The 26,200-nt window shown below is 38.8% G+C and overlaps 2 protein-coding genes across 5 annotated transcripts; one reads left to right on the forward strand and one right to left on the reverse strand.

The window, feature by feature from the left end:
• Positions 1-1,364: 1,364 nt before the first annotated feature.
• LOC103764488 (calcium homeostasis modulator protein 5) lies at positions 1,365-24,153 on the reverse strand. 3 transcript variants are annotated; one of them, XM_008931404.2, is made up of 2 exons: positions 2,657-3,328; positions 1,365-1,893 (listed from the first exon to the last, which is right to left on the reverse strand). In XM_008931404.2, exons 1-2 carry the CDS (start codon positions 3,212-3,214, stop codon positions 1,489-1,491), a joined length of 963 nt encoding a protein of 320 aa, XP_008929652.1. In that variant the 5' UTR covers positions 3,215-3,328; the 3' UTR covers positions 1,365-1,488. The 3 variants fall into 3 exon arrangements, with proteins under 3 accessions (XP_008929652.1, XP_017925984.1, XP_008929648.1); XM_018070495.1 differs by lacking the exon at positions 2,657-3,328 and adding an exon at positions 23,547-24,153 and having other exon boundaries at positions 1,384-1,893; XM_008931400.3 differs by lacking the exons at positions 1,365-1,893; positions 2,657-3,328 and adding exons at positions 18,779-20,649; positions 23,547-24,153.
• TRAPPC3L (trafficking protein particle complex 3 like) lies at positions 8,256-26,200 on the forward strand. Of its 2 annotated transcripts, none has more exons than XM_008931403.2 (5): positions 8,256-8,485; positions 10,169-10,266; positions 12,825-12,924; positions 24,816-25,001; positions 26,029-26,200. In XM_008931403.2, exons 1-5 carry the CDS (start codon positions 8,444-8,446, stop codon positions 26,146-26,148), a joined length of 546 nt encoding a protein of 181 aa, XP_008929651.1. In that variant the 5' UTR covers positions 8,256-8,443; the 3' UTR covers positions 26,149-26,200. The 2 variants fall into 2 exon arrangements, with proteins under 2 accessions (XP_008929651.1, XP_017925986.1); XM_018070497.1 differs by having other exon boundaries at positions 8,425-8,485; positions 10,174-10,266.

Raw genomic sequence — 26,200 nt, forward strand, 5'->3', positions numbered from 1 at the left:
AAACCATGAGAATTTTTTTATATTCCCTCTCCCCTATCCAGCTGAGGAGGGGAGTGACAGAGGAGCTTTGGTAGGCACCTGTTGTCCAGTCAGGGTCAACCCACTACCTATGCAAAAGCTTCGGGTTCAAATTAATGATATAAAGTGATGTAAAATATGCCTAGTTTCCTGTTATTCAACAAATACATTGTTTGCATTTGCTAAAATGCTTGCTTTTGTTTAGAAGTTTAAATCTCCAAGACCGTACATATTTACCCAGATCTGCAATTTAACTTACTTCTGGCTCTTACATTTTCTAGTAAAACATACCAAATAATTATATTTCTCCTCCTCAACCACCAGGGGTCATTTATTAATAACAGATAGCATCCCATAGTTTAGCATATAGCTTTGGAGCATACAACATGTGTATATGTACATTACAAGGCAATACAGGAAGCATTAAGAAAAATTATGGTATGCATTTCCCCCTAACCCCTTTTAGAGTTAGAAACATTTGCACAAGGAGTTAGAGAGGAGATGAGTAACATCACATCATACCACACTGAATTAACACAAAAACATCATTAATCCTTCTTTCACTAAATTCAGTAATTTTTAATCACAATAACATTCATGGGCCCAGTGGAATGTCTAAATTACAAGATCTTTGCAGGCAAAGCAAACCTTACTGCACAAAGGGAGATTTTTTTTCCTATCCTGATTTGCTATTTGTACAGTGGGCAAGCACATAAACACCTTAGAGATTTTGAAGTGTTTCTAAAAATGAGACTGATCTTGCTACTGCTTTCAGCCAGAACACCTTTCAACTCAGTCTACCAAATGCCAAGTGTTTGCTGCTCCATGTTAGACACCTCCATCCTCTGCCTCAGTGGGAATTTTCTCTCCTTACCAGAATTGAAAGTTCTCTCATCATTGTAACTAGACTCAACCTTTGACAATAAGATTTCCCCTATGTTTCTTCTGTGCTCCTGTAGCCACAGACTTAACTTGTAGTTAGTTAGCTCAGTGTAGTTTATTCATACAATACAAAAAAAAATGGAAGAGGAGACATAAGTAATTTCTGCTAGGGCTCACTAAGAAAAAAGCTGAATTGCTGCTTTTGCTCTATACAGAATGCACTAACTCAGAGGATCCAGTCAAAGCTATTAAAAATCTTTTTAATAGGAAGAAAAAAATTTTTAAAAAAACATTTGCAAATAACTTTCCCAGTACATATTTATCCTTTTAGCATAACTATTAGAAAGCAGAGAGCTGCAGCTTGAAACAGCCCACCCTAATCTAGACATAGATCACATCCCATAGGAGTCAGATGCCATCAGTAAAGGCATCTGTGTGTGCTGAAGGACTACATTAACAAGATGTACTTGCTCACATACTTTATATATCAATGTAATAATGCATTGGAAAGTTCCAGAGCAGCTCAGGTCTGATACAGAGCTAGACAGGGTCCTGCATTTCTGCAAGGTGGTGTGGTGGCTTGGATCCTCAGAGCTGTGTTTTGATCAAAGGGTCCTCATCAGTCTTCAAGTATTTTCCATTTGCACGTTCCTTGAGTGCCCAGTCATGGAGAAGACTATAATCATAGTGCTCCTCGTCCACTTGTTTTAGAAAGGCCAGTCCAGAAATGGCTTGCCACTCTCTGAGAGATGGGATGCGAATTTCCTTTACATTTTCACTTCCTGGGACAAAGCCAAAAAACTTCCTTACATGCTGCATGGCGTAGAGCCTGGAGTGCTGCTCCGTTGCCTCATCAAAGAGCTCCTGCTCATTGTGGACATAGCTGCTCCAGTATCTGAGATGTAGAAAGCTGAGCGGGGAGAAACAGCTTGCCAGGCAGTAAGACAGGAAGACAGTGATGACTACCACAGCAATCAGAAGCCAGCCAGCCACCTTACAAAGAAAAAGTAAAGAACTGTTACAGCTGAAAATACAGTGGTAACTTCTGAGCACCAGAAAATCCATGTGATCTTTACTTGCTTTTCCTAAATAATAATGTCAACAAGGTATAAGCCTGGAAGAAGTCTGTTGCCACCAAACACAGTCTTTGCCTACTGGAGGCAGCTGTGTAGTAAAGTCACTTGTTCTTGTGAAGTTTAAGGAAGTTCTGTTATATAACTTTAAGTATATTGCTCTAACAGCTGTTGTTGTTAGAAGAGAAGCCACATAACTTCTAGACTGTATTACCTTATGGCCTGTTTAAAACCAGTTTTCTCTGAAGTGTCAACTTTATGTTCACCCCATTATTTACCCAGTATGTAAACTTTTAGAATCGAGTCTGATCTTGGTTCCCATGAAACTCCGATAGCCTGAGCCCCTTAGCCACACATTTCTTATGCTTTAATGAAGAAACTTAATACCCTCCCTGGCTCTTTGACTTTCATTTGTTTTACTTGATAGTACTTTTCAGGATACTACACAAGGAAGAATATATCCTCTCATAACAGGTAACAAGTGGGACAACGAGACATAGTAATTTATATACCTAAAATTCAGTTCCACTTAGAAGAAAAAAAGCAGGCGTCAAAACACACAGAGATTTCGCACTCAGGACACAAGGCACTGATCTTTTTCTATCCTAACACTTTGCCTGCTGAATTAACTCTACCTCTCATCATTAGGTTCAGAGGCAACAGAAACAACATGAGTTACTCACTTGCGACTGGTATCGGAGTAGGAGAATCACTTCATCTCTTGCCCGGGTCATCTCTGGTGGAACTAACTGACTGCATGGAAATGTAGCCAGTATCCTTCTGTGTTCACTAGCAGTAACATTAGGATTAGCTCCATAATAATACGTGGGGACATACTCACTCACAGCACAGACATAATAGGAGCCATTTATCAGGGTGACTGCTAGCCATGTTACTGGAGCAACCAGTGCTCTCCCAGTGATGCTACACAGGACAAAGCAGATCAATTTGCATTTCAGGAACCGGTTTGACATAGTCACCTTCTCAAAATGAGATCTTTTGCCTGTAACCAGCCTCCAAGTCTGGTTATTCAGGGCATAGCCAACAATCAGAAGGATCAGTGCAGGAACTCCTAGGAAAGCCAGCCCATAAATAAGGTTCTGTCCAACGTGACAGGGACAGCTGAACGTGAAAAAAGAGAAAAGCTGCTGCCCCCCAATTGTCAGTATTGCAATTATAGCATTAGCAATAACAACTTCTTTGCCTTTCAGAAAAGTTAACCACTTTGGAAGGAAAGCCATTTTAGTTCTTACTCTTTACCAGATTATTTTGCTTTAAGTCAACACCAACTTTTAGCTATATTTAACTAATGTTAATGGCAGAACAGAACAAGCTCCAACAGCTTAAGAAAAACACCACCAAACACAGCTTAAGAAAAACACCACCAAACACAACACCAAAAAAACCTCCTGCTAGTCTTTCTCCTCCCACTAATTCTCAGTAGCTTGTTTGCTAGCTTTAAATATGCTTGCAGACATCCACTGATGTGATTTAATTGATTCAGTAATTTATCTCAGCAGTTCTGGAACACTGAGCTTTTAGGCAGTTGTGAGCTCTGCCAGCCCCTTGCTAATTGACTGAAACTAACAATAAATTCCCCCTACCTTTTGGATGACGTGCAGTGCTATCAAACTGATGACTAACTTGCCAGGATTAATTGCCAAGCTGTTTGCTAATCAACAGTAATTAGCAGGAACATGGCATAAGACTAGGACACAAAAGAAAAAGGAAAAAAGGAGACCTTTCAGCTGTTCTCCCTAAAAGAACAAACAAAGAAAGACTTGACAACTGGACAGATAATAAAAAAATGAAGTATTTAAAATTTAAAATGCTTCCACTTTAAAATAAACCCATAAAATATTCCATAAGTGGCACAACATTTGGAATCCCTGTGCTGTTTGTATTTAATGTCAGTTCTGGGGCAATTTGCTCTCCAAACTGGAGTCTGAGACATAATTATCTGCTGAACTACGAGGATTTTAGTGTTTCACCTGTAGGTGGCAAGAAGCGGGCATATGTCTTTTCCTGATAGTGTTGGTTTCCTTTGGAAAGGTGGGTTTTTTGGGTTTTGGGTTTTTTTGGTAATGTATAATCTGCTATTCACTTCACACAGTGTCAAGCCAGCTGGCATTTATATAGTATACTTGTGATTACAAGTTTTAAGATTTTTTGTAAGTATGGTCAGTCCCATTCTGTGGGCTGAGAAAGATAGAAATTTTTCAATTAAGCATTTCCAGAACTGGTTTCTGGATATTCAGATATATAGTCTGGGCTCTGGGCATTGGTCACAAATCAAGCCTTAAGTAGAGGCCTGAAAAATTTAGAACATTTTACTCTGTATGATTTCCTCTGGATTGCATTTTTTCTATGGCCATGCTATCCAGTAGTTCTATACGTGGCATAACCTAGGCTGATCTGACTATGCAAATACTTCTGTTTAAGTACTGAGAAGTCAACTGTCTGTAATATAAACATTTTTACCAAGAACAGAAAGCGAAATTCAGCCAGAAAGTCTATGGGGAAAATTGTCTTCCCATTACAGATCTCTGTCTCCAGCATGTGCGGACTTGATTGTATGATATAATAGTGTCTGCACAACCTCTTCCCTCCCCTTACATAGAGGGTTGCTAATAATAAGTTTTATCTGAAACAGTAGTTTTAGCACCCATGGTATCTGCTTGTATAGCAGAGACACTCTCTCAGCTGTTATACAAATGGATGTCATGTTATAAGTGCCTTGCTGGTTCTCTATGCAAGACCTTGTTCCTCCAGTTCTCTGCTAGGGCAGACACCTGCTTGTGTCATCCCCACTCACCATCTGTGAAAGAGGTCTTTGCCAGTAACTGGTTCTCAAACAATGTGACACCATTGCACAAAATTAAAAGCAGTAGCGAAACATGCTGAAACATCCAGCAGCACTTTGCCACAGCTTTTCTGGAGCTTGTTGTTTAAGTGTTTAGGTGTTTGGACAGCGCAGTAGCACAACAAAATCCCCGTGCTGTGTAATCATTGCCATTTTGAACCTTAATTTTCTTTCAGTATGACAGGATTTTCAACTATTTTTTTGTACTAGTGGCATTGTATTTTGAAAAAAAAATCAGTGAAATAAACCCATTAGGCTATTACAGAATTATTTTGAAGATATGTTTAACGAGTCTTCCATTATGCCTCAGTTTGTTTTAAAATCTCTGATTGACTGCTTCTGACTTTTCTTTGGGAACCCTTGTCTTATTTTGTTTATAAGGAAGGAAGGCTTTCCCAGGCATCACTTGTTTACTCCAGAAACACATTAGATGTGAAACTGAAATGGTGTACAATACTGAAATATTCATAGTCAGCCTAAGGCTGTTGAATGCGGTAATTTAAACAATCAATACTACAACTTTGCACTTCTGCATTTTCACTTCTTTGGCACTTGCTTTCGTGCTCTGCTGTAAGTGATCCTGCTGGGTCATCCCATTATGGAAGAAATCATAGGGTTGAATCCAATTAAGAGCTTGGGCGGCACATCAGACTTTTAAGTACTTGCGTTTGCAGAGGAACCCAGAGTCCTGGGGTAGACATTTAGGCTCTTTATTTGATTCCCGAGAAGAGTTAGGACTGAATGCAATCTGAAACAGCACTACCTGAGGTGCCAGCCAGCTGGCCTCTGAGGCAGAGATGCTTACATCTGACATCTGAGACAAATAGGATGCATGAGTAAACCTTAGCCATGGTTTTGCTTGTCATATTGCAGGGCTCTGTCAGCTTGAACTCACTGCCAGTAATCTCGCTTATGAGAAAAATTGTTTTTTTTTTTAAGAACTGAGAATGATTTGTCTTTTTTGTTTTAAACATGGTTATTGGAAGACATATTATGCCTTCCTATCCTCCCATACACAGCAAACAAGTTTTATTCTCTTGTTTTCTTTTTATTGAAATAAAGCAACCATGGCAGAGGGTAGAGATTGATTTCAGCCCCCTTCTCCACCTGATCTACTAAAAACTCACTCATCTCTTTCTTCCAAAATCTCAGTTATTATTAGTAATGTGATGTGACTGTGGTGCAAAGAAGCTGTGTTTTCCAGCTTTCCCGTTCTTCCAGTTGCACTTAGTTTCCCCACAGAGAGGATTTTGATACTTATTGGATCAGAAAAAGATTAGGATTTTGTAATCTACTGGCCAGGAAAACGTAGGGAGAAAGTGAAGTGTTCTTCTGTTTTCCGTCTGAAGGTTGCTTCTTGTGAAGTTTGGAGGAGGAGGAGACTGAACCCTGGTCTCTCTGGTCCTGTTCATGTGTTTTCATTGCTAAATTAGCAGCCTAAAGGCTGATGTTCTGTGGCCCCTCTAGGTGCATTTTGAGTTCTCTTTTGCATGGATGTCAAGCCTGCCTGTGCATGTTAGAAAGCATGCTGTGAAAGTGCCTGCCTGACAGATTTCCTTTGGGAGCTGAGGGGAGCACTGTCCATGTCCTATGTTCTGCCAATTCACAGGTGGGATTCAGGCTGCCAAGTCATTTTCATGGTCTCTTTGGCTTGGTTAAGGAAGAAGGTCCTCTCCCTTTATTTAGGACAAGCACCGATGAGAAAAATAATAAGCTTTAAGGGAAGAATAGAAACCAGTTAATGATTTTTTTGTTTAGCTTACATATTTTGCTTCGGAATTTACCTGTGCTTTATAGGCAAATTTATATGACATTTCTGGTTCCTGCAGAGAGTTTCAGCAGAAAGTAGGCACTAAAATCCCAAAAGACCCTCTTGAAAACAGTTCCTGAGAGGTGTAACCTATAACCAAAGAAGTTTCAGCAGGTCACACTGAAAATGCTTCTGCAGGCAAGGAGGCAGCAACAGCATTGCTTTGTTCAGAAACATTGACAAAGCAGCAGCCAAACTGGGATTTGAGTATAAGAACTCGTGTGGGAATTTACATGTGTGCACATATGTATTTTCAAAGAATAATGACGTGTCCTTATGATACATTGCACTGTCTGGTTCACAGTGTTCCTTCATTATTATAGTATTAATAATGCAGGCTGAAGTAATTCATCCACATATTCAGAACCATATAAATAAAATGGTGGTCATTTATGGGTAGCCTTAAGTGCTTTTCAATGGCCTCACTGAAGTTAAATGATGGCAATAATAATCTTTTACAATTTTTTTAAAATACAGTGCAGTACACTTTCTTGTGGAATATGGGATGACTTGCAATGTGAGACATATTTGATGCTTTTTGCCAGCTGGGGACAATTGGAGAAACCAACCCATCGCAGACTCAATTTAGAAATGCAAGTAACTATCTAGATACTTGCAATGACTGGCTTTTAAAATTTATTTAAATTTAGATGTTGGAAGTACCTACAATAGTTTCACCTATAAAATGGAGTAGGATTTTACAGGGCCAGAAAAACACCTGCAAAAAAAAAAATCACATCTGAATGCTTTTCATATATCTGGAGTAGTAAATATATGTATTTTTACTCTAACATTGAATCTATTAATTAATATAAATTTAGTAACAGCATGACATTCAGATGAGGCCATATATTATTCCTTCCTTTCCTGAGAGGGCTCAGTGGGACTACATGTGCAAGTAAGTCCTATAAGGAATGACAGCTATCTGATTAATTTCTAAATTCACCTGTGAGAATAGTTGAAATTTATCACAAATCTAAGCTAACCATATAGGCCAAATTTACTACAAAGGAAAACAGGCAAAATAAGCCTGGATGTTCATAGCAAGGATATTTACAAATAGGGGCTATAACAGGCTAAGAATGATAGAACACCCCCAAGGAACATTGTTAATGAAAGTGCCATTTGCACAAGCTGCTAGTTGTACCAGGTACACAGTTCATTACTCTGGGAAGCTGGAAGTTCTCTATATCTGTCCTGCCAGCTTTGCAGAATCATGGTGGTAGCAGTGCCTTATAACACACACTGCCCCTGCTTAGGCAGACATCAACTCACCAGACTAAAGCAGTCAGAGCTGACATGAGACTATAGCTCCTTTAGGTTGAAAATTGTCAATTTTTAATTACCTTCTGCAGCAGTGTCTTGCAACTGTGTGTTTATTCTTCAGAAAGGAAGCTTTCATTAGCTCTTCAAACACCAAAGTCTGATAGAAACAACAGAATTAATTTATTGTCTCTAAAAACCTGTGAATGTCTTGGGGCTGCCTGATTTGACTTCTCATGGATGTTCACTGTGTATCATTCTCATGGATGAAGTGGTTATTTATGTTGTGGACAGAGGCAGATCTGTTGCTGGTCAAATTCCTCCCAAAGGGCTCAGTACACATAGAGGATAGGAGGAGCATCAATAGCATTACAGACTGCAGCAAACACATCTCATGCAAAAGGCAGAAGAGCAGAGAGGAGAAAACTTTAGAGAAGAGAAAGAGGAAATACAGTGATTGAGAGAAAACTATGCTGCTTGAGGAAGAACAGACATAAACTGACAATCGAATACATCAGGAATTACATAAGCAACATGTCTCGGTCACCAGGAAGAAAGCCGGAGAACCACAAAATAGTAAGACATTTTTGTAATGTGTGTTTAAAATTGTGCATGGAGTAAGAGTAAGCTATTACTGTATTGATGTATATTATGCAGTCATATTTCTGAACAGTCTGAAAGTAGTGAAAGGATGGGGATGAGTCTGTCGGTACAAGAGCAGAGGGGCTGGCAGCATTCATGGCTACTATCCCTACTGCTGAGATTCTGAACAGGCTTAGGAAAGAGTGGCACAAATTTTCTGAGGTTATGATCTGTTCAGAAACAGAAGTTTAAGTGCTTTGGGTGATTTATGGTCAAAGATAGGAATGCCAGGTTTATTTGCCTCCTTGGTTAGACAGTTCTAAATGAAACACAGAGAGAAGATCTCTGTTAGTGCTTGAGTGGTTCAAATCCACATAAACCTTTTTTCAGAAACTTAGAGCCTTAGGGCTCTCTGTATGGTGAATGGCAATTTCTGACAGGAGTTCAGGCAGTGAAGAAGGTCCAGAAGGCTTTACAGCAATGTTGTGGTAATTTCTGAAAAGGGGACAGAGGTCTCCACTGACAAAGAAACAGAAGAATATAAGATAATTTAGGTTCATGTACGTAAGTTTATGGGCAAAAAGTATTCCAATGGATTGCAAGAGTGGATGATAAATACAATTATGTTGATATAATATGCTTGGGTTTCTCTAAAGTATTGTTCTTATTACAACACAGACTTTTTGCTGAACAATAATAATACAACAATACAGAACTTGTATGACATCCATTTACTCCATTAAAAACTCATTAATGAGAATTTGGCCAAGTGTCCAATGTTTTTGTAAACAGAAGTTATCACTAAGGTGAATTTAGGAAATGGCTGCATATTAAACTCCAAGCTTTTGAAGCAAGGAAAGCAGGAATAGGTCTTTCCACCAAGCTGTTCTTCCTTTCTTCATGTGATTTGTTCTGTTGTTTTCATTGTTATTCACTAATTTCTCCACAGGCTATAAACGAAAAGTGCCTCTAGTCTAATCATATGCCACAGGGCTAGAGTACTTCCTTTAATTAATTCCTCCACAGCTGAAGATCCCAGTCTAGCACTTTAGACAGAATCTCTGCAAAGTTAGGCCTTTGGCATGTTCAGTTGCTCTCCATGCTCCTTGGGCAAGCAGCTGTAATCCTCACCCGCCCCCTTCATCCTGTCACTATTTGTTACAATGGTGTTGAATTATAGTATTTTTCCACTATTTTGCATTTAATTTTTTATCTGCTTTTTAGTTTTTTTATTTTTGGAGAAATCAGCTGATGAATTGAATCAGATCAACCCTACCTTTGTAAACTATTGTACCTATTGCAAAAGAATTAATAGCTCATTGCCTCTATTATTCTTCCTGCAACTAAATGTTTGTCATTATTCTTCGATGCATTGGACAGCATTTATCAATCCAGCATACATACATGAAGTTATAGGATGCAAGAATGCACTTGATGAAAGTAACTGCAAGCATCCCAAGAAATGGTATTTCTGACAAGCAAAATCCTTGTACAGACTCAAGTGACAATCAATTCAGGTTCTGTCACACATGCATTGTGGATTTCAGCGATTATGCATCCATAGACAATAGTTTCTTTATTAATGCAAATGTTATTCTTCCTTGCTGTTAATCCAGTAGCAGTTAAAAATTTGGAGAAGTTTAATTCTAGTTTGCTTCACTTTTGATTTCCTGGCAGAGCAGAGAACTTTTTGTACTGACATATGGGGCTTTGGTAGCCCAGCTGTGCAAGGACTATGAAAATGATGAAGATGTCAACACCTGTTTAGATAGAATGTAAGTACTGCTTGAAATGTTCAGCTCTATCCATAATGCTGTTTGTCCAGCTATATGTTACCTCTCAGCTTTCTGTTTGTTATCTTATGAGTTCCAGCATTCTGTCTAGGATTACACAGATGACAGGGATGCAGTCTGATATTCTGTCAACAGAAATAATGCTAATTTGTGAATTAAGAACGACAATTAGCTTTTGAATTCTCTGAAGAATGGTGTCAGGATCGTTTTCATAGCTTACACTTGTTCCTTGTTGATCTTTTTGTTATACTAATTAACAATATAAACTTCTAAATTTCATCTCCTACATCCATGTATTTCATTTCAGCTTCCCCCCTCATTGGGTTAAGAGCAGATGGGCCTCTCACCTTTAAGAGACCATATAGCAATGGTCTCTTAATAGTGAGATAGCACAAAAAGTCAATGAGAATGGATTTTTAAGTGGATAATCTCTTTGGAAAATGAAGATCCTGTGATTACAAGATCCTGTCATCCTGACTGAGATTCCTGGGCATTACTGCCATTAATATAAAGATATCATGGAAAATCAGCAAGAAACAGTTTTTGAGCTAGTTAACATGATATACTAAGATCTTTGGCAGAACAGTAAGGCTTGTGCTTTCAGCCAAAATGGACATGCAAAATGGATTTGCAGCAATCACAGTGGACAGAATAACTGACCACTTTACTATTAACCTGAAAGTTTGCAAATGAGCTATAGTCCAATAACTATCCACAAGAGTGAGTTAAAAAATCATTATTTGGAAAAAAGAAAAGTAATTTATTAACAAACTTAGGAGGGACAACATCCCTCAGATATTTATTTTGTAGCCATCTCTCATTCAGCTGTGATGAAAATCATACATTTAAAGAGTGCACAGACTTCTGGAAGAATGTGTGGAGACAGATTTTGCTACCTATGTTTTCATTATTATGGCTGATTCTATAAAATCTTTTTGTTTTGAGGAGGACTTGATGATATAATTACAGGTTTCATTAAAACAATATGTCTGTTCTTTTCTACTGTGATTATGAAAACAACCTAGTTTCAGGAAGAAACCTTGTAGATCAGCAGACTTGTGACAGGTGGGGATGGTATTCTTGTCTCTCTCTGTACATATATAGTCCATAATGAGAAGGGTGTTTTTCACTGTGCAGTTGCCAAACAACTGCTTGTCAATTTATTATTAATTTGACTTTGCAAATCTGAGGCATAAAAGTTGAAAAGTATCTAAGTAGTCTTGTACATCACCAATACATACCTTGCTAATTGCTCATGACATACTTGCCAATGTTATTGATACTTAGGCAATAGATAAATATTTCATTGTTTCTAGATGCATGATCTACTGCAATTTTAATCTTCACACTGCCAAAACCACTTTGTGGTCATCACATTAGACATCAGATTTCTTTTTGGCTTCTTGACAAAGATGTGGTACAGAAACTGGTAAGAGACTCCATTTATTTCGGACTGCTTCACTGAGGATGTAGGGCCTCTGACAAACAGGCAGAGGCTGCCAACATCCACAAAAAATGGAAATGAAAAACTCCCTAAAAGCACTTCTGAGCTGAGTGTGCATTCTTTCACAAGATACGTGTCAAACTCTTTCCTTTTATTGGAAATGCTTGGGAGCACAGCTGTTTCGCACATTGTGGAGTTACTGACCTTTGTTAATGTGTAAGAACTAGGAATGAGTATTTTTTTTATTAACAAAATCCATTATCTTCCATCCTTTTTTATTTCATTTTTTTAAAAAATTTTAGTATTTTAAATACAAAATGAAGATGGTGGTGTACTGAAACTCCATGTTAACTAGCAGCTTTGGGATTTTTTCCTGATTTTTTCCTAGTTAGATGAGGGGAGAGAACATGTTAGAAAAACAGATGAAGAGGGAATTGTGGAGGAAGAGAGAAAAATGAGGTGAAGAGATAAGAGGAGAAAGTGAAAGAGATCAGGTGTGAGTCCATTTCCTATGGGTTCTCCTGGCACCTGAATGCTGCAATGAGTGTGCCCAGGATTTGCTGAACTCCATACCAGCCTAGAGATGAAGGCTGTGACCCAAAGGGACAGTTGCTTTGTTCTCCTTACAGAGACAGTGTGAGAAGAACACCGGGTATCCCAGAAGAATAGTGGAAACTGTGCTATTTTATCCTATCCTCTTTTTAGTGACAAAGCAGTATTAATCAGGTATATTGTGGATGTTAGTTATATATTAAGCTTATGTATCTACTATCTAATATTTATTCATACATGTAAATGTAAGTATATATATATGTATATACAATGTAAAGACAAATTGTATAGACAATTCATATCATCCTTGCCAGGAGTATCATGCTTAAAGAAGTATGATTCCTTAAATGACTACATGAACAGCAATCCCACTGTGTTGCAAAATGTGGTAGAAAAAAGAATGTAGACCAGAAAAATCTGTCATCATCAAAGCCACCCAATATGGAACATGCATCTATTTTTTCGAGAAAGCACAAGAGACACATTAGAGAGATGGTAAGAAGCTTCCAATTTTGAATGTTAACTTTCTTTGTTTCCTCTCTAGGGGATACGGCATTGGTGTAAGGCTGATTGATGACTTTTTAGCTCGTTCAGCTGTTAAAAAATGCCGCAGTTATTCGGAAACTGCAGACATGATTGCACAGGTAAATAAGATTCGCATTTTCTAAAGCTTCATCAGATTCAGTGGTCTTAGTTTTATCCTCCTCTATCAGTTTACTCCAGAACAGTTGCCTACATTTTCTGCTGTATCGTGATTGTCATAACAAAAAACACTCCACAGTCACATCCATGCTTCCACTGGATGAAATACAGCCTTTTCCTTATCTACAACTCCATCACACATAACACAAAATGGGATACCAGCTGTAAGAAGCTGCCAGCCCCTGACATAAACTGACCTTAAAGTCAGTTACTAAGCTGAAATTAGAGTTCTTCTATTTCTAGCAGCCAATGAGGCATTTTGCCATTAGAATAAATAAAGAGGTGGGGGTTTGTTTTGTTTGTCACAGCTTAAGCTGATTTCTTCTACACTTGCTGGAGAATGCAATAAACAAAAAAAAATGATCCCATTTTAACAAACTTCCAATCATATATTCCCTCACTGTTTTCTCTTCCTAGGAGCATAAGCCTTAACCATCTCATACAGATCTTAAATTTCAATATTCTTAGTTCTGCCATTTGACTCTCCTCATCATCTCCATAATTATCTTAGGTGTTTTTTAACTTTAAAATGGTAATTAATATTAAGAATAAGCCGTAGGCTTTTCTGCAAAAAGAAAATCTCAGTGGTAGGAAAGAAGAACTGTAAGAAAGGAAAATGAGAGGAACATTTTCCTGACTACCCACAAATCTAATAATAAAATTAAAAACATAAAATCAGTGTGTATTTTCACCTTCTTTGATGGAAATTTCCCTTTTATTGAGTAGTTGCTCACACTTCTGTCAGAAAAGAAATATCTAGGAGGAAATTTAGTGGCAATATATGGGTTTCTAAAGATCTACTTTTGCCCCCATGGGCAAGTCAGAATTCCTGGGGAAGCTCAAAGAGAAATTCTTAAGACATCTAGCCTCATTAGACTGCTGAGTCACTGTAAAGGAGGTGGTAGTTCATAGATACTGAGTTAGCTCAGTCTAACACCTGCTCAGGTCATGATGAATGATCCCTTCTATCTTCTATGGTTCCCACCTATGAAGTGTTGCCAGTGAAGATATGCCTGGCCTTTCCCAATGGCAAAAATTAACCACACTTTATGCCAGAGAAATTTACAATGTGATCATTTATTCTAAGAGGAGAGATCAGGGCATCAGTTAATTGAACAGAGATTTATTTCCATTGGCTCATTTTAGGAGGCAAAAGTATGCCTGCCGTACTTTTCGATTGCTTGAGAATTTTCAGCAGCATGTGATCTCATTATGTGATCATTATGTGTAACCCATAGAACTGGGAAGCAGCAGACTTTCTATGTAGCGAACTAAGGCACCAGGATGTGCTAGTTATACAGGAGTATCTTAGTTCAAAGTGTGTGTGGATATTGCCAGATGGTGTGTGGTCCTGCTCACATTAACTCCGTGAGAAATACCTACATTGCATCGGACTCAGATGGAGGGACAGAAGTTACATTATTATTCTAAGATGCTTATCATAGAGAAGCTGATGGCTGTGACAGAAATGGAGAAACTCTTTCTGCTGGCACGGCTATAAGGTGCACATGTGCAAAACACACATGTACACCATGACCTGCCAAAGTTTAGAGGAGAAGCAGGTGACAGTGCTAAAAGCCAGCCAGAGCCCATTAGCTCATAAAAGAGTCGAAACTAAATTTCTTACTTCAGTAAAGTCTATTTTGGAGTCTCAAATCAGGATGATATATAACAAAGCTTGTCCTGTGGATCAGCTGAGCTGGGGTAGAGGATCCATTGGAGATAATAAGGGCAGCTGAATGAAACCCATGAGACAAGCAGCATTTCAATCACTGTTTTAAAATACACTGTCTCGTTAAAAGAAGGATACCAGGCTGCAAAATCACATTTTTGTTCACTTTTACATTCTACTTTAGGAGATATTGGTACTTTATTTTCATGTATATGCGAGATATCTGGTTTTCTGGTCTTATTCTTCATGTTTCTATTTACAAATGCCCTATTACAGTTGAACCACCATTCTTAAGTACAGGGGATTCAACAGCACAATACGGTGCAAAATTAATGATCTAAGTAAGGAAAAAGACACTATTCCTCTGCAGGTTGTACTTCAAAAGAGACTTACCAAGAGAAATAAAAGATTACTTGGAATGATTTGAACTAACTTTAAAGTACACACAGTCTCTTGAAAGGACTATTTTTAGCAAACTAAAAGAGGAGTTTTGTAGTAGGAGTATAGCATTTCTGAGGCAAAATGTGATATGGAAAGCATTTTCACATTTCTTTGGCAAAACATTTTTAAATGCTCTTCAAGCACATTTGTCTGAGGCACATACCAACAAAACATATGTAAAGTGATCCAGCAAGTAACTGCAAATACACTCTTAAATTTTTCTGTTCAGAATCACTCATCTGTTTACATAATGCCTTTAACTCCTCAGCAGTAGGTTCTCAGCCAGGAGAAAATGCGAAAATACTCAGGTGTACTAAGTCCTCTGAGGTATAAATCTGTTTGAGGATGAGTAGAACCAGTTCAAAGTTAAAGTAAATAAAGACAGTTAAGTACTTCAAGTACTTAGAGCCAAATGTCCTGTAAGCATAGTTGTTATCCAGCAGTCTTTTGCAAAACACAGGAAAAGTCTGGAAGGTCAGGCTGTGGGTGATCCCTGAGGAAATGGAAAGAGATCAACCAAACAACACAAAACAAAAAAACGTAAAATGAGGACTACAAAGCCACCTTCCCATATTAAGAAATAAAGATGGAGGAAAGGTGCACCCAAGGCAATGACTGAGGGCTTAAAACTTCAATCACTGTTTCAGACTGCAAAGCCTGGGATTTACTGCTGCCTTATACCGAACTGGAGAAGAGCCCTTCTACTCTAAGTTCTCATGGTGCTGACTGACTTCTCATGTTGGTCCTGTGACTTGGCATGGTTACAGTTGGGGACTGAATAAAGAAAAGATAAAATAGGCCGTATAAAGTTGGCTCTCACTGGCAAACTGGGGTGAGAAAATGGAAACCAACTGAGGAATGGTATTAAGAACAAAGCTCAGCTGAAGAAGTAATGTCCAAGACTGGATTCAGAATTTGGGTCTGAGTATAACTAAGTAGATACTTTTGGGATAAGGGTGATAATTTTGGTCTATAATCCTACAAAGACAAATTTTTACTTCGATTCCTCCTCACAGAACCTTGACATCATTCAAATAACGTGCAAAAAATATACAGCTTCTGGTTTTAGATCTAATCCTAGTGTTACCTTCTCCAGCCCCAGGAGGTGTTTGTGCATGCCAGAGATGGAAGCAGCCAGACCACACCCTCTGGTTCACATTGAGCTAGTGCTGGCTCACAGCCTCCATTGCTCTACTAAGCAGTGCTGTGCCTAAGGATACATCTGTTGCTGAAAAGCAGTGACTGCAGAGATGGGCTTTATTGTCGATGCTCAGTACCCCATGAATGCAGAAAATTAAGTCTCTGCAGCTCTTTGAAGAGAGGTCCCTGGGGACAACAAGGGATGGGGTAATCCAATCATGTCACCCCCAAGCCCAGAGCTGTAGGACAAGAGATGTAATTCCCCTTGTCATGGAAGGTGCTGCCACACAAGGTCCCTTGGCCAGTCTGAAAGTCTGACAGAAGCTAGCAGAATTTACAAAGTAGTTAAATGTTCTTTTCCAGACCTTAGTGGTAAGAGAGAAATGCATACAGCAGGTTGCTGTGCTAAGTGGTAGACAGTAAACTGAAAAATGAAGTGCTGTACTGTAAAGAATAAAGAAAAGTTTATGAGAAAAGTTTGGAATCAGCTGCTGTAAAGCAACTTGCCTTACCAAACACTGACTGAAAAATACTAATAATGAAATGTGTGCTAGGAGAAATATTATTTTGGCTGCTTTTCCCTTCTAAGCAGATTAATTCTGGTCCTTCCTTAATCTTGTTATGATGCCATTTGAAATTATGGTTTTCACTTATTTAACAGTCTGTACTTACTTACTTTCTGTCATTACTTATGCATAAAACATTTTGTAGTGAAAAGTCCTCAGTAGTATGTAACGGGACTGATAAGTTAGTGGCTTCCTAAGTATTTCGGTAATTCTAGACTGTGTTTGAGCATCATCAAAATGTTAATGAATTTTATTCTTGCTGCTTGAGAGAGAGGGAATGCTGGTTGAGACTTTGGAAAAGGTCAGTGGTACGTATTTAATTCTGACTGCATAGATTTCTTGTTTGACATTAAACAATATATAATTTCATAGAGCTGCTAGTATCATTTTCAAAAGAGAGATTTTGCTTTATATGGGCATAATTTCGATGGCAAGCCTGTGTACATGTCTAAATAAATATTCTTTTTTCTTTCATTTCATAAATAGAAATGAAACAGATTTATGGCTATGACTTTTAAAACAGCTCATTCATTTTTCTTTCCAGTCTTTTGGAGTCACAAAGACTGAAAAGACCTTTGTTTTACTCTCTGAGAAGCTGTAAATGGTAGTTTTGAAGTAATTAACATCCAGTCATAGCCTGTGTTTTTTTGTAAATATTCATATCTGTTCATTGAATTACTTATCTATGTGCTTCAATTATTTTTCCTGATGAGATGTTTTCACAATTTTCACTTTATAGCTTTGTGATTTTGCCCTAATTTGGTGCTCCATTGCAAACCAGCTACTTCTTTTATGTATGCAAGTTCTCATTTACACAGGAAGTTTTAAACAATAGAATTAGGTCAGATATATCATACTGTAATGCCAAGTATAGCTGAAACTAAACTGAAAGCGTATGATGGCTTAGCACAGTTAAAACGTCTTTATTCTTATAACAAATACTTTAGTTTGAGGGAGCAGCAGATGTGTAGTGGAAGAAGAGTTAAGAGAATTGAAATAAGTAAACTGAGGGACAGAGCACAGAGAACTGAGCAGAAGTTTCCTGTGTACTCATATTTTGATGGACGTAAGACTTAATGAAAAATCCAAGTTTTGCAGCAGAAAATGTTGATTCCGCTGTTTGGTTTTGTTTGTTGGGGTTTTTTTCTCTCTCTTCAGTTTGTTTTGGACAGTGTTGACAGTAGTCTTTGTCTCATCCTGAGCTACCATGGTAGCTGCTGAATTTAGGGACGATGTTGATAGAAAACAGCTTTTGCGATAGCAACTTGAAGGACAGGGTTAAATTTGCCAAAAACAGATTCCAGTTGAAAATGTAGGGTCAAACTTGCTTTTATTTTTGTCTGGTTTTATGGAAATATTCCAGCATCCACATGAAAATTGCATTAGGTCATAGGCATTTTTGTAAGATAAAACAGTCACACAGCCCTGGGAATGAGGATCAGTGAGGGCTTCTACCAGGCACACACTGCAGCATGAATTGTTCAGCAGCTGTCTTGGAGGTGGAGACACTCTCAGTAGGAATTACCTGCAAACATGAAGCAGGGTAAGGATAAGGAGAGGAGAATGCACCTTGGTTTTGTTCCTCCACAGTAGAAGATTAGGTAGGGAAGCACTGCTGTTTCATATGGCCCTGACTTCTCAAGTGCAGAGCTTTGAGCTTTTTTCCAAAGGAAAAGAGTATGCCAAAAGCCTTGAGTGTGATCAGTCTGTCCTTCCACTCTTCCCTCTACCAGCTATGCTTTTGACTCGGTGTCCCAGATATTATATCAAAATGGAGGCCTTATCTTTACATCAATCCATGTTTCCCATATTCCTTGATCAACTTATTAACCTACTTGATGTCCTCCCCTTTGCGTCTCTACTTTCTGTGGTTTTCTGTGGTACCACTGAGGAAGGAGGTGGAAAGACAGTTTTGGAAAAGAAAGGTTGGCCCAGGTAGCAGGATGTGTCTCCTCTCCTCTTGCATGTAGGGAGGAGGTGAAATGGGGCTGAACAGAAGATGTTGGAGCAGCTCTCATAAAGAAATATAAAACCAGACAAACGGGAATGGTCATATACCCTGAAAGTAGGTGGATGCTATACCAGGAGAGGAACCCAGTGTATATGCCAGGCATAGTGTCAGACATGTCTGCTGTTGTGACTTTCATTTTGACAGTGTTGCATCTGTGCTTTCAGCTGCAGCATTTGAGTGTATGACATGTTCTAAGTCTGTTGCTAAGTGAATCACCTGGGATAAAAGTAGTTTAAACATTGTCTGAAAGGTCACAGGTTATTCAAAACATACAGAAAAAATTCTGAGCAGGCAGTGGAATTAGCTCTTGGATTTTATTTCATAAAGAGTAATTGTATATGCCTGTAGATACTTTTACCTGCTGAAAGAAGCACAGTGAGTATGAGAACAGCTGGGCAGAGTACCCTGGTTTGTAGATAAGAGCTTGACTCAAGCACAGCAAAAATATGATTCTTTGCAGACTCGGAGAGACTGGCAGTAAAATGCTGCGTAAAAGCCTGCCCAGACACCCCAGGGAAAGTAACTTTTTTCTCCTTTTATACAATGTTTGAGAATACTCTGGATGGATATCCTGTGTGAGAGCCACATGGTGAATTCCTAGTGGGTGAGGTAAAGCATAGGGCTCTGGGGTGAAACGCATTTGTCAGAGGCACTGATTATGCAGTTGCCTCACTTGCCAGTTCTTCTTGCTCCCGACACTAAGTTTTCTAAGATATTCAGAAAAATGAAAATCAGTCTTCTGCAAAAATATTTTCTTGTCTTGAAAAGTGGAATTTTCATTCCAGGCCCTCCGTTGTACACTAGCTGTAGGCCCAGTACAAACAGTGTTACATAGCACTACAGGCCGCACCTAGTGCCTGAAACCCACTCAATACTAGAACTTGATACCCATACAAACAGAAATTCTCAGTTGGAGAAGATAATATGGAGAAGATGTTTGGCAAAATATCCAAAGAGAGAAGTCTTGAGGGATTGCTGGTGCCTTAAAACGAGGCTGTACCTGCAATTCGCCTGGAAATGACTTGGAAGGAAAATCTTTACTTTCTGTGGGCTGTCAGAAAGCCACACACATCTTCTATTATCATATTCACACACTTTAAATGATGTTACTTAGTGGTGGTCTCTTGATTTACATAGAGAATGCTATTACACCTTTTACATGGGATATTGTTAAAACCCACTTGTAGAAGTCATTATTCATCTCTTTTTGCTGTCAGCTCTTGCTGTCAGCCAGTGACATTAGTAAAGCATGAACCCTGGGTGACATGGAGGACCACAGCCTTTTCACTGACATAGGGAAATAATTTCATTCCATTCTTTCGGAGCAAGTGTATTACTGGAAGGGAATATGATGAAGAAGAAAGAGACTGTTGTGGGAAAAAAAATAGAGATGAAACCAGCTAGAAGTATGCTATTTTAGCAAGATATAAAAAAGCTGAAAATTGATTTATGGTATTTCCCTTCTTTCCACAAAGTCCAGCGTTGTCTCCCTTTCCTCACTGGTTCCTTTCCGGCCTTCTTCGACTAGCTTGTGAATTGTGCTATAATGCTGTTTGCTGTTGCTGAAAGAGTAAAGCTGGGAAGCATCCTCCCATGCCTGAAAAGCTGGCAGGGAAATCGGTTCTGGTTCCTTGTTTTCAAAAAAGCACTTGAGGTTTCGCTCACTCAGCTTGGTGGCATACAGCTGGAAAATATGCTCCAGTTGCTCCTTCTCTGTCCCCTCATACACTCTCCCGAACATCTGCTGGAGGTGACTGACTTTTGACTGGCAGCTGGCACAGCAAGTGGCTAGTAGGGAGAGAAGGGCTGTGGTAACTATCACACACCAGCCTAAAATCTGGGAAAGCAAAAGAAATGAGTTTCAGGTTAAAAAGACGCAAGTGAAAATGCTACTTAAATCACGAATGTCTGACTGAGTGACCACACTTTGTAGGGAGGACCTGCTACTCCTTTTGGAACCCTGCTGCAGGCATCTCATTCCAGTTTGCATTTGGTGCTGGCATTGATGTTAATGGGGCATCCATACGGGGACTGAAGGGAAGGAGAAATCCATCAGATTGAGACTTCTCAAAAGTGCTCATTTTAGTGTCTTTTTCTCAGGAAGGCAAAAGCTGGTTGATTTTTACAGTGTAAGGTGAAACAGTCTAGAAGAGTTGGCTCATACTAGAGTCTTACTGCCTCCCTAGACCATATTATAACAAAAGGAACTTGGATAACAGTTCCCTGAAGAGATATGACCAGTGCAATGGCAGTGGCATGTTCAGAGACAGATGATTTCAAATCAGACCTCAACTAGAAGACTGTATGTGAAGAAAAATCTACGAGAGGTCTAAATGATCTATCAAATAATGTAATGGCTGAATAGAGCTATACAGAGAAGAGAGCAGACCTGAGAGCAGGAGTAGTATCTGAGTAATTTAGAGAGAATATTTATCAGAGTTTATTGCAAAACCGTAACCATCTGGCATGTAGCGTACTGGAATTGCTCTCTGTATTCTGCCACACAAAGAGAAAAGTGCATCTGGAGAATAAAATATCAGTCACTAGGTGGTAAAAAGTTTTCTATCTCCTGAAAGCGTTAAATAAAATTACCCAACAAAAATTAGTATTAAGACACAATTTTAAATCATGATGAACTACAAAACCAAAAGGGGTGACCTTTCGTCCCAGATCAATCAACTTTTTAATTGTGAGCTCACTTAGATGTATTGTTTTCTGACTTCTTTTTAATTAAAAAACCCCTCAAACGCAACAGCTGCATTAACTAACAGGAATATAGAAGATGCTCTCAAATTTAAAGTGTTCCCCAATTTGAAATGTTCCCCAATTCTTTCAGCAGAATATTCAGTGGAATCTATGCTATTATTGTGAACCTTTCTTGACTTTGATGAATCAATCCTTTATAATGGAAAGTTATTTTTATGCTAAAACCAGTTAAAAATTATCTTTTTGCCCAGTTCTGTGAGAATGCCAGGAGGGCATGACGAAGAAGAAATATTATGTGCATTGGTAGGTCTGCGTTAGCACTGGAATTAAACCCTATTCATCTACACACTTATTAGAAACAATTTCTGTATTTTCAGAGAACTTAATTTTTGCTGAAATATGCCTTTGCACCATCACTTAGCTTTTTTCCTGTAGGAGCTTCAGAGTTTGACAAAATTCTGTTAAGAACATTTTAAAAGAAGGAGCTACCCCAGCAAGGGATGACGGTGGAAAAATCTGCTTGAAATTGTTATTATGGGATGTTCTCCTCTAAGGAGAGCAGAGATGTGAAGACAATTTTTTCATGCCTTGTTCCACTGGCCTAGCCAATAGTTTTACTCATCTACTCTACTGCAATGTGTAACATTTGCAAAAAAATGTAATACTTGTTTAGAAACAGTGGAAAATATTCCACTGTGGAAAAATTATTCTAGGTTTCAGAGACCCATATGAACTGGAACTTGTTTCCCATGCTCTAATGGTGATGAAATGGAGAGCTGCAACCTTTCTCATGTGAACTCTTGCACTGATGTTAAAAAAATAACCACCAGTAAAAATCTGTATTTAGCTGAGGGAATATAGAAAGTTTCCTCAAGGAAAGCTGTGAAATGGAGAAGCTTGACAAACAACTCTTGTTAGGAACTGGTAGGGAAGAATAGTTTAGCTTTCTTTTATTTTTCCCAATCACTTTGTAGTGACTGATGATTTCTGTGGGTGTTTGAGAAATTGCTCTTTTTAGCAGATTTTCACTTTCTTGCAGGTTGGAAAATGAAGTCATGTATTCTCATGCTATAAACCCATTCACCGGTCTTTCACTATTTCCTATGCATACAACATAAATTCTGAAGCACTGTTTATTATTTCCTTCTAAAACTCCCAAATAAATTGCTTTGTCTACAGTGCAGGCTTTGTCTGCATTCCACTCCTATTTGCATGAGGACTTGAAAATAAAACTGGCTCTTGGGGAGGAAATTGTTCCAGATGGATACAATTGCCTGACAAAAACTTCCTGGCTCCAGTGTTTTTCCTTTTCTGTGGCTTTTTTTTCATCCACTGCTTTGTTTCTTTGTCTCAGAATTTATTTGTGTTACAAAGCAGTGAGCAGAACTGTATTACACAAATATTGTAAAATGTAATAAAATCTCAGCTTTGCGTGTTCTGCTTCCTTTATGTTAGAATTTCTTCTTTCCTTTAAGCAGGACAAAAATGTGCTCACATCTGGCATCACGAATATGAGGAACACAAACACATTATGTAGGCAGTCACAAGTCTGTCAAAAATCTTGTTTTCCAGTACCTTTCTACTGTTAGTGACCTAAGATTTCAATGTGGTTATCACACTCTTCTATATTGTACAATGTGCATTCATTACAATAGTTTAAAATAAGAGAGTATAGCATGAATTTTTTATTGGAACAGACCTCTTTAATGAAATGACATCTGTTAAATCAGCCTCCTAAACAATTCAGTCATTTTTATCTCTTTAGAGCTCTCTCCGTTCAGGAAGAAAGCTTAAAGTTTTCTGGTTTTATTGACACTGCCCCTGAGGAAGTATGTGGGGCCCCTCAGGAAGTATGCAACAGCTCAAACTGAACTGAAAGATGGATTGTATTTTGCAAGGCTGCACTTTGCCAAAACACTGTTTACATGAAACCAATGGTTTTAACATATCTGACATTAGGATCTTTCACAGATAAATCATAGCAGCAATACAATTTGCATAATGCTCTTTATTTATATTTTTTCTTACCTGGGACTGTGCTTGAAGTGTTCGTCTTAGTTCATCACTCTCTGAAAAGGGCATGGAGCTTTTGCCACAGGCTACCATGTGTAGCTCTCCAAAGCACTTTTCAGATTTTCTGTTGCAAACCACCTTTAAGTAGGCAGGAGTGTCCAAGCCACTCATGGCACATTCGTAAAAAGTCCCATTGAGCAAAGCCACAGAAAGCCACATCACTGGGGCGACCAGGGCATTTAAAGTGATTTGTCCAAAGACGTAAAAGAAATGGCAGACATTCCCTCTCGGGAATATTTTCCTGGGATTCACCCAGCAGCCTGTAAAGAGTTTCCAGGTCTTGTTGTTCAAGAAGTATCCAATAACTAGCAAAACAAGAGCTGGGGAGAAGAGAAATACCAAACCGTACCTGAGGTTTTCACCGCTGCAAGGGCATCTGAAAGCAACAAGAGAAAACACACGTTCACCTCCCATTGTCAGCAGTGCCATAAAACTGTAACCTATAGCAGTTTTCCGGTCGATGAAGAACTTTAGGACTGTTTGGAAACCATCCATGTCTGATACTCACTAAGGAGGTAAAAACCAAGACAGTTTATCTTCGCAGCAGTTTGCAGCAGGGGAGAGCTCTGCCGAGGACGAGCTGCTGGCCCGCCTGCCCACACACTGCCGAGATAACAACGTGATGTCACTGCCTGCAGAACGGACCCCGCCGCCAGCAGAGCAGATGTTGCACATTTACAGTAACATTCAGCGGTAGTAGAAAGCAAGCAAGTAATGCTCTAAGTAATCAAATAAGTTTGCAGTCTTGACAGCCGTGTTCTTGCTGGGTTATTGTTATTTTTGTGACTGCAGGTGGAGATCAGATTGAAAACACACACCAGTTGCAGGAGATCTTGAACTGTGATGGTAAAAGTTGTGGCAATGTAGTGAAGGACCTAATACAAAGGCTAATGGTCCCAGGGGAGTATAACATGTCTGAAAGCAGACTAAAAGCAAACGAGTGATAATGGTAAAACCACTTTGTATGGGTTTGTAAATGTAGGAACATCAAAGACAGAACAGACAGCCTTCTGTTGTGTTTCCCTGGAGCATCACATAACTCTGGTTTTGCATTGCTGGCTCAAGCTGAACACAGAAAAGGCAAATCTAGTTTGATTTCTAGCCTGTCTGGCCCTTCCCCCTATTTTCCTGGGGCAAAACTAGTGTACAGGATGTTGCATTCTAAAGTTTCACCTCTGGTTTGTATATAGCAGATTCAGGCAACAGAGTTTCATCCTTTTGCAGGTTGCTTTCAAGACATACCTTGGGATCACCCCTAGTGTGAGTTGCAGTAGTGCTGCAGGAAATGAATTCTCCTTAATCCTGGACAAAAACCCACTAGTGGACTTTGTGGAGGAGCTGCCAGCAGAACGAGCATCACTTTGCTACTGTAACCTCCTCTGTGGGGTGATTAGAGGTGCCTTGGAAATGGTAAGGAAGTGCATATCTGTTTTCACCATTCTTTGTTAATTCACAGAGGCACAGGAAAGCAAACCCACCTGCTCAGATAAATGAAAATACAGTATTGTTTAAGCTCTCAGATTAAATGTCTATATCTAAATAAAAGAGGGTCAAACTGACCCTGGATCCTGAGGTAGAGAAACACACAGATTGGCTCACCTCCACACTGTCTCTGCCCGGCTCTTCAGTGACTGACTTGGGTGCAAAAGCCAGGAGGGATTGGGGAGCCAGCTGACATGTAATATGCAGAGCCATGGGGGCATGCTGGGTTCCTTCACTGCTTCTTGAGCCTATAGCACTTTCCTCCATAGCTGTAGCCAGTAATACTCACCCCAGGTTCAAATATGTGGAGATAGGTAATATTCTCAGGTAACTGCAGCACCTGCTGAAAGGGAGAACAAAATGTGGATAAATATAATGTTAAAATCAAAGCATCAGAAGTGTGTCAGATGGCATTCCAAATTTTTTTCTTAAATTTAAAACTTTTACAAAATAATAAATAGAGGGCATAATTTTAAAGTTACTAAGCAGTAGAGCTTCTGCTTTATGTTACTGCCAATAACTAATTTGGCATGTATTTTATATTTCAAGAGAAAATAAACCTGAGCAAGTATTACGCATATAAATCAGACTCAGAGTTACGGTATCTGATACAAGACTAATTAACAAAAGTATTATATCTTAAATTTTAGTATGTGACCAGGAAATTCTATGATCACAAAATCATGAAGTATACAATTTAGGTTCTCAGAAGAAAGCAAAGCACTGGAATGAAGAGTAATGTATTATACAAATCCCAGTGCATATAAATTTCCTTTTTATTAACTGAGTTGGGAAAGACAATTTAAAACAATCTAGAAATCTGTTTCTTATGAAACCTGAAAAAGGGAGTCCTCTTGTGGTAAGAGGGAGAGAGAGAAAAAAAAGCTCTTATACTGGAGGAGGGTGGAAAACTGGGGATTTCTTCGCTTAACTGATCAGACTTGATTCTTTTTAGGTTCACCTAGAAGCAGAAGTCACCTTCCTCCAGGACAGGCTGAAGGGTGATGCTGTGACAGAAATAGGAATTACATTTTTAAGGAAGCCTGAAGGCAGAAAGCACAAAAGGAATAAATGAAAGAAATATTGGGAGAAACCCTTGCTGAGGGATATTTTGCAGCTTTTGTTTC

The sequence above is a fragment of the Manacus vitellinus genome, unplaced genomic scaffold, assembly GCF_001715985.3.
Source record: "Manacus vitellinus isolate BGI_N305 unplaced genomic scaffold, ASM171598v3 scaffold_4_pilon, whole genome shotgun sequence".
Lineage (NCBI taxonomy): Eukaryota > Metazoa > Chordata > Aves > Passeriformes > Pipridae > Manacus > Manacus vitellinus.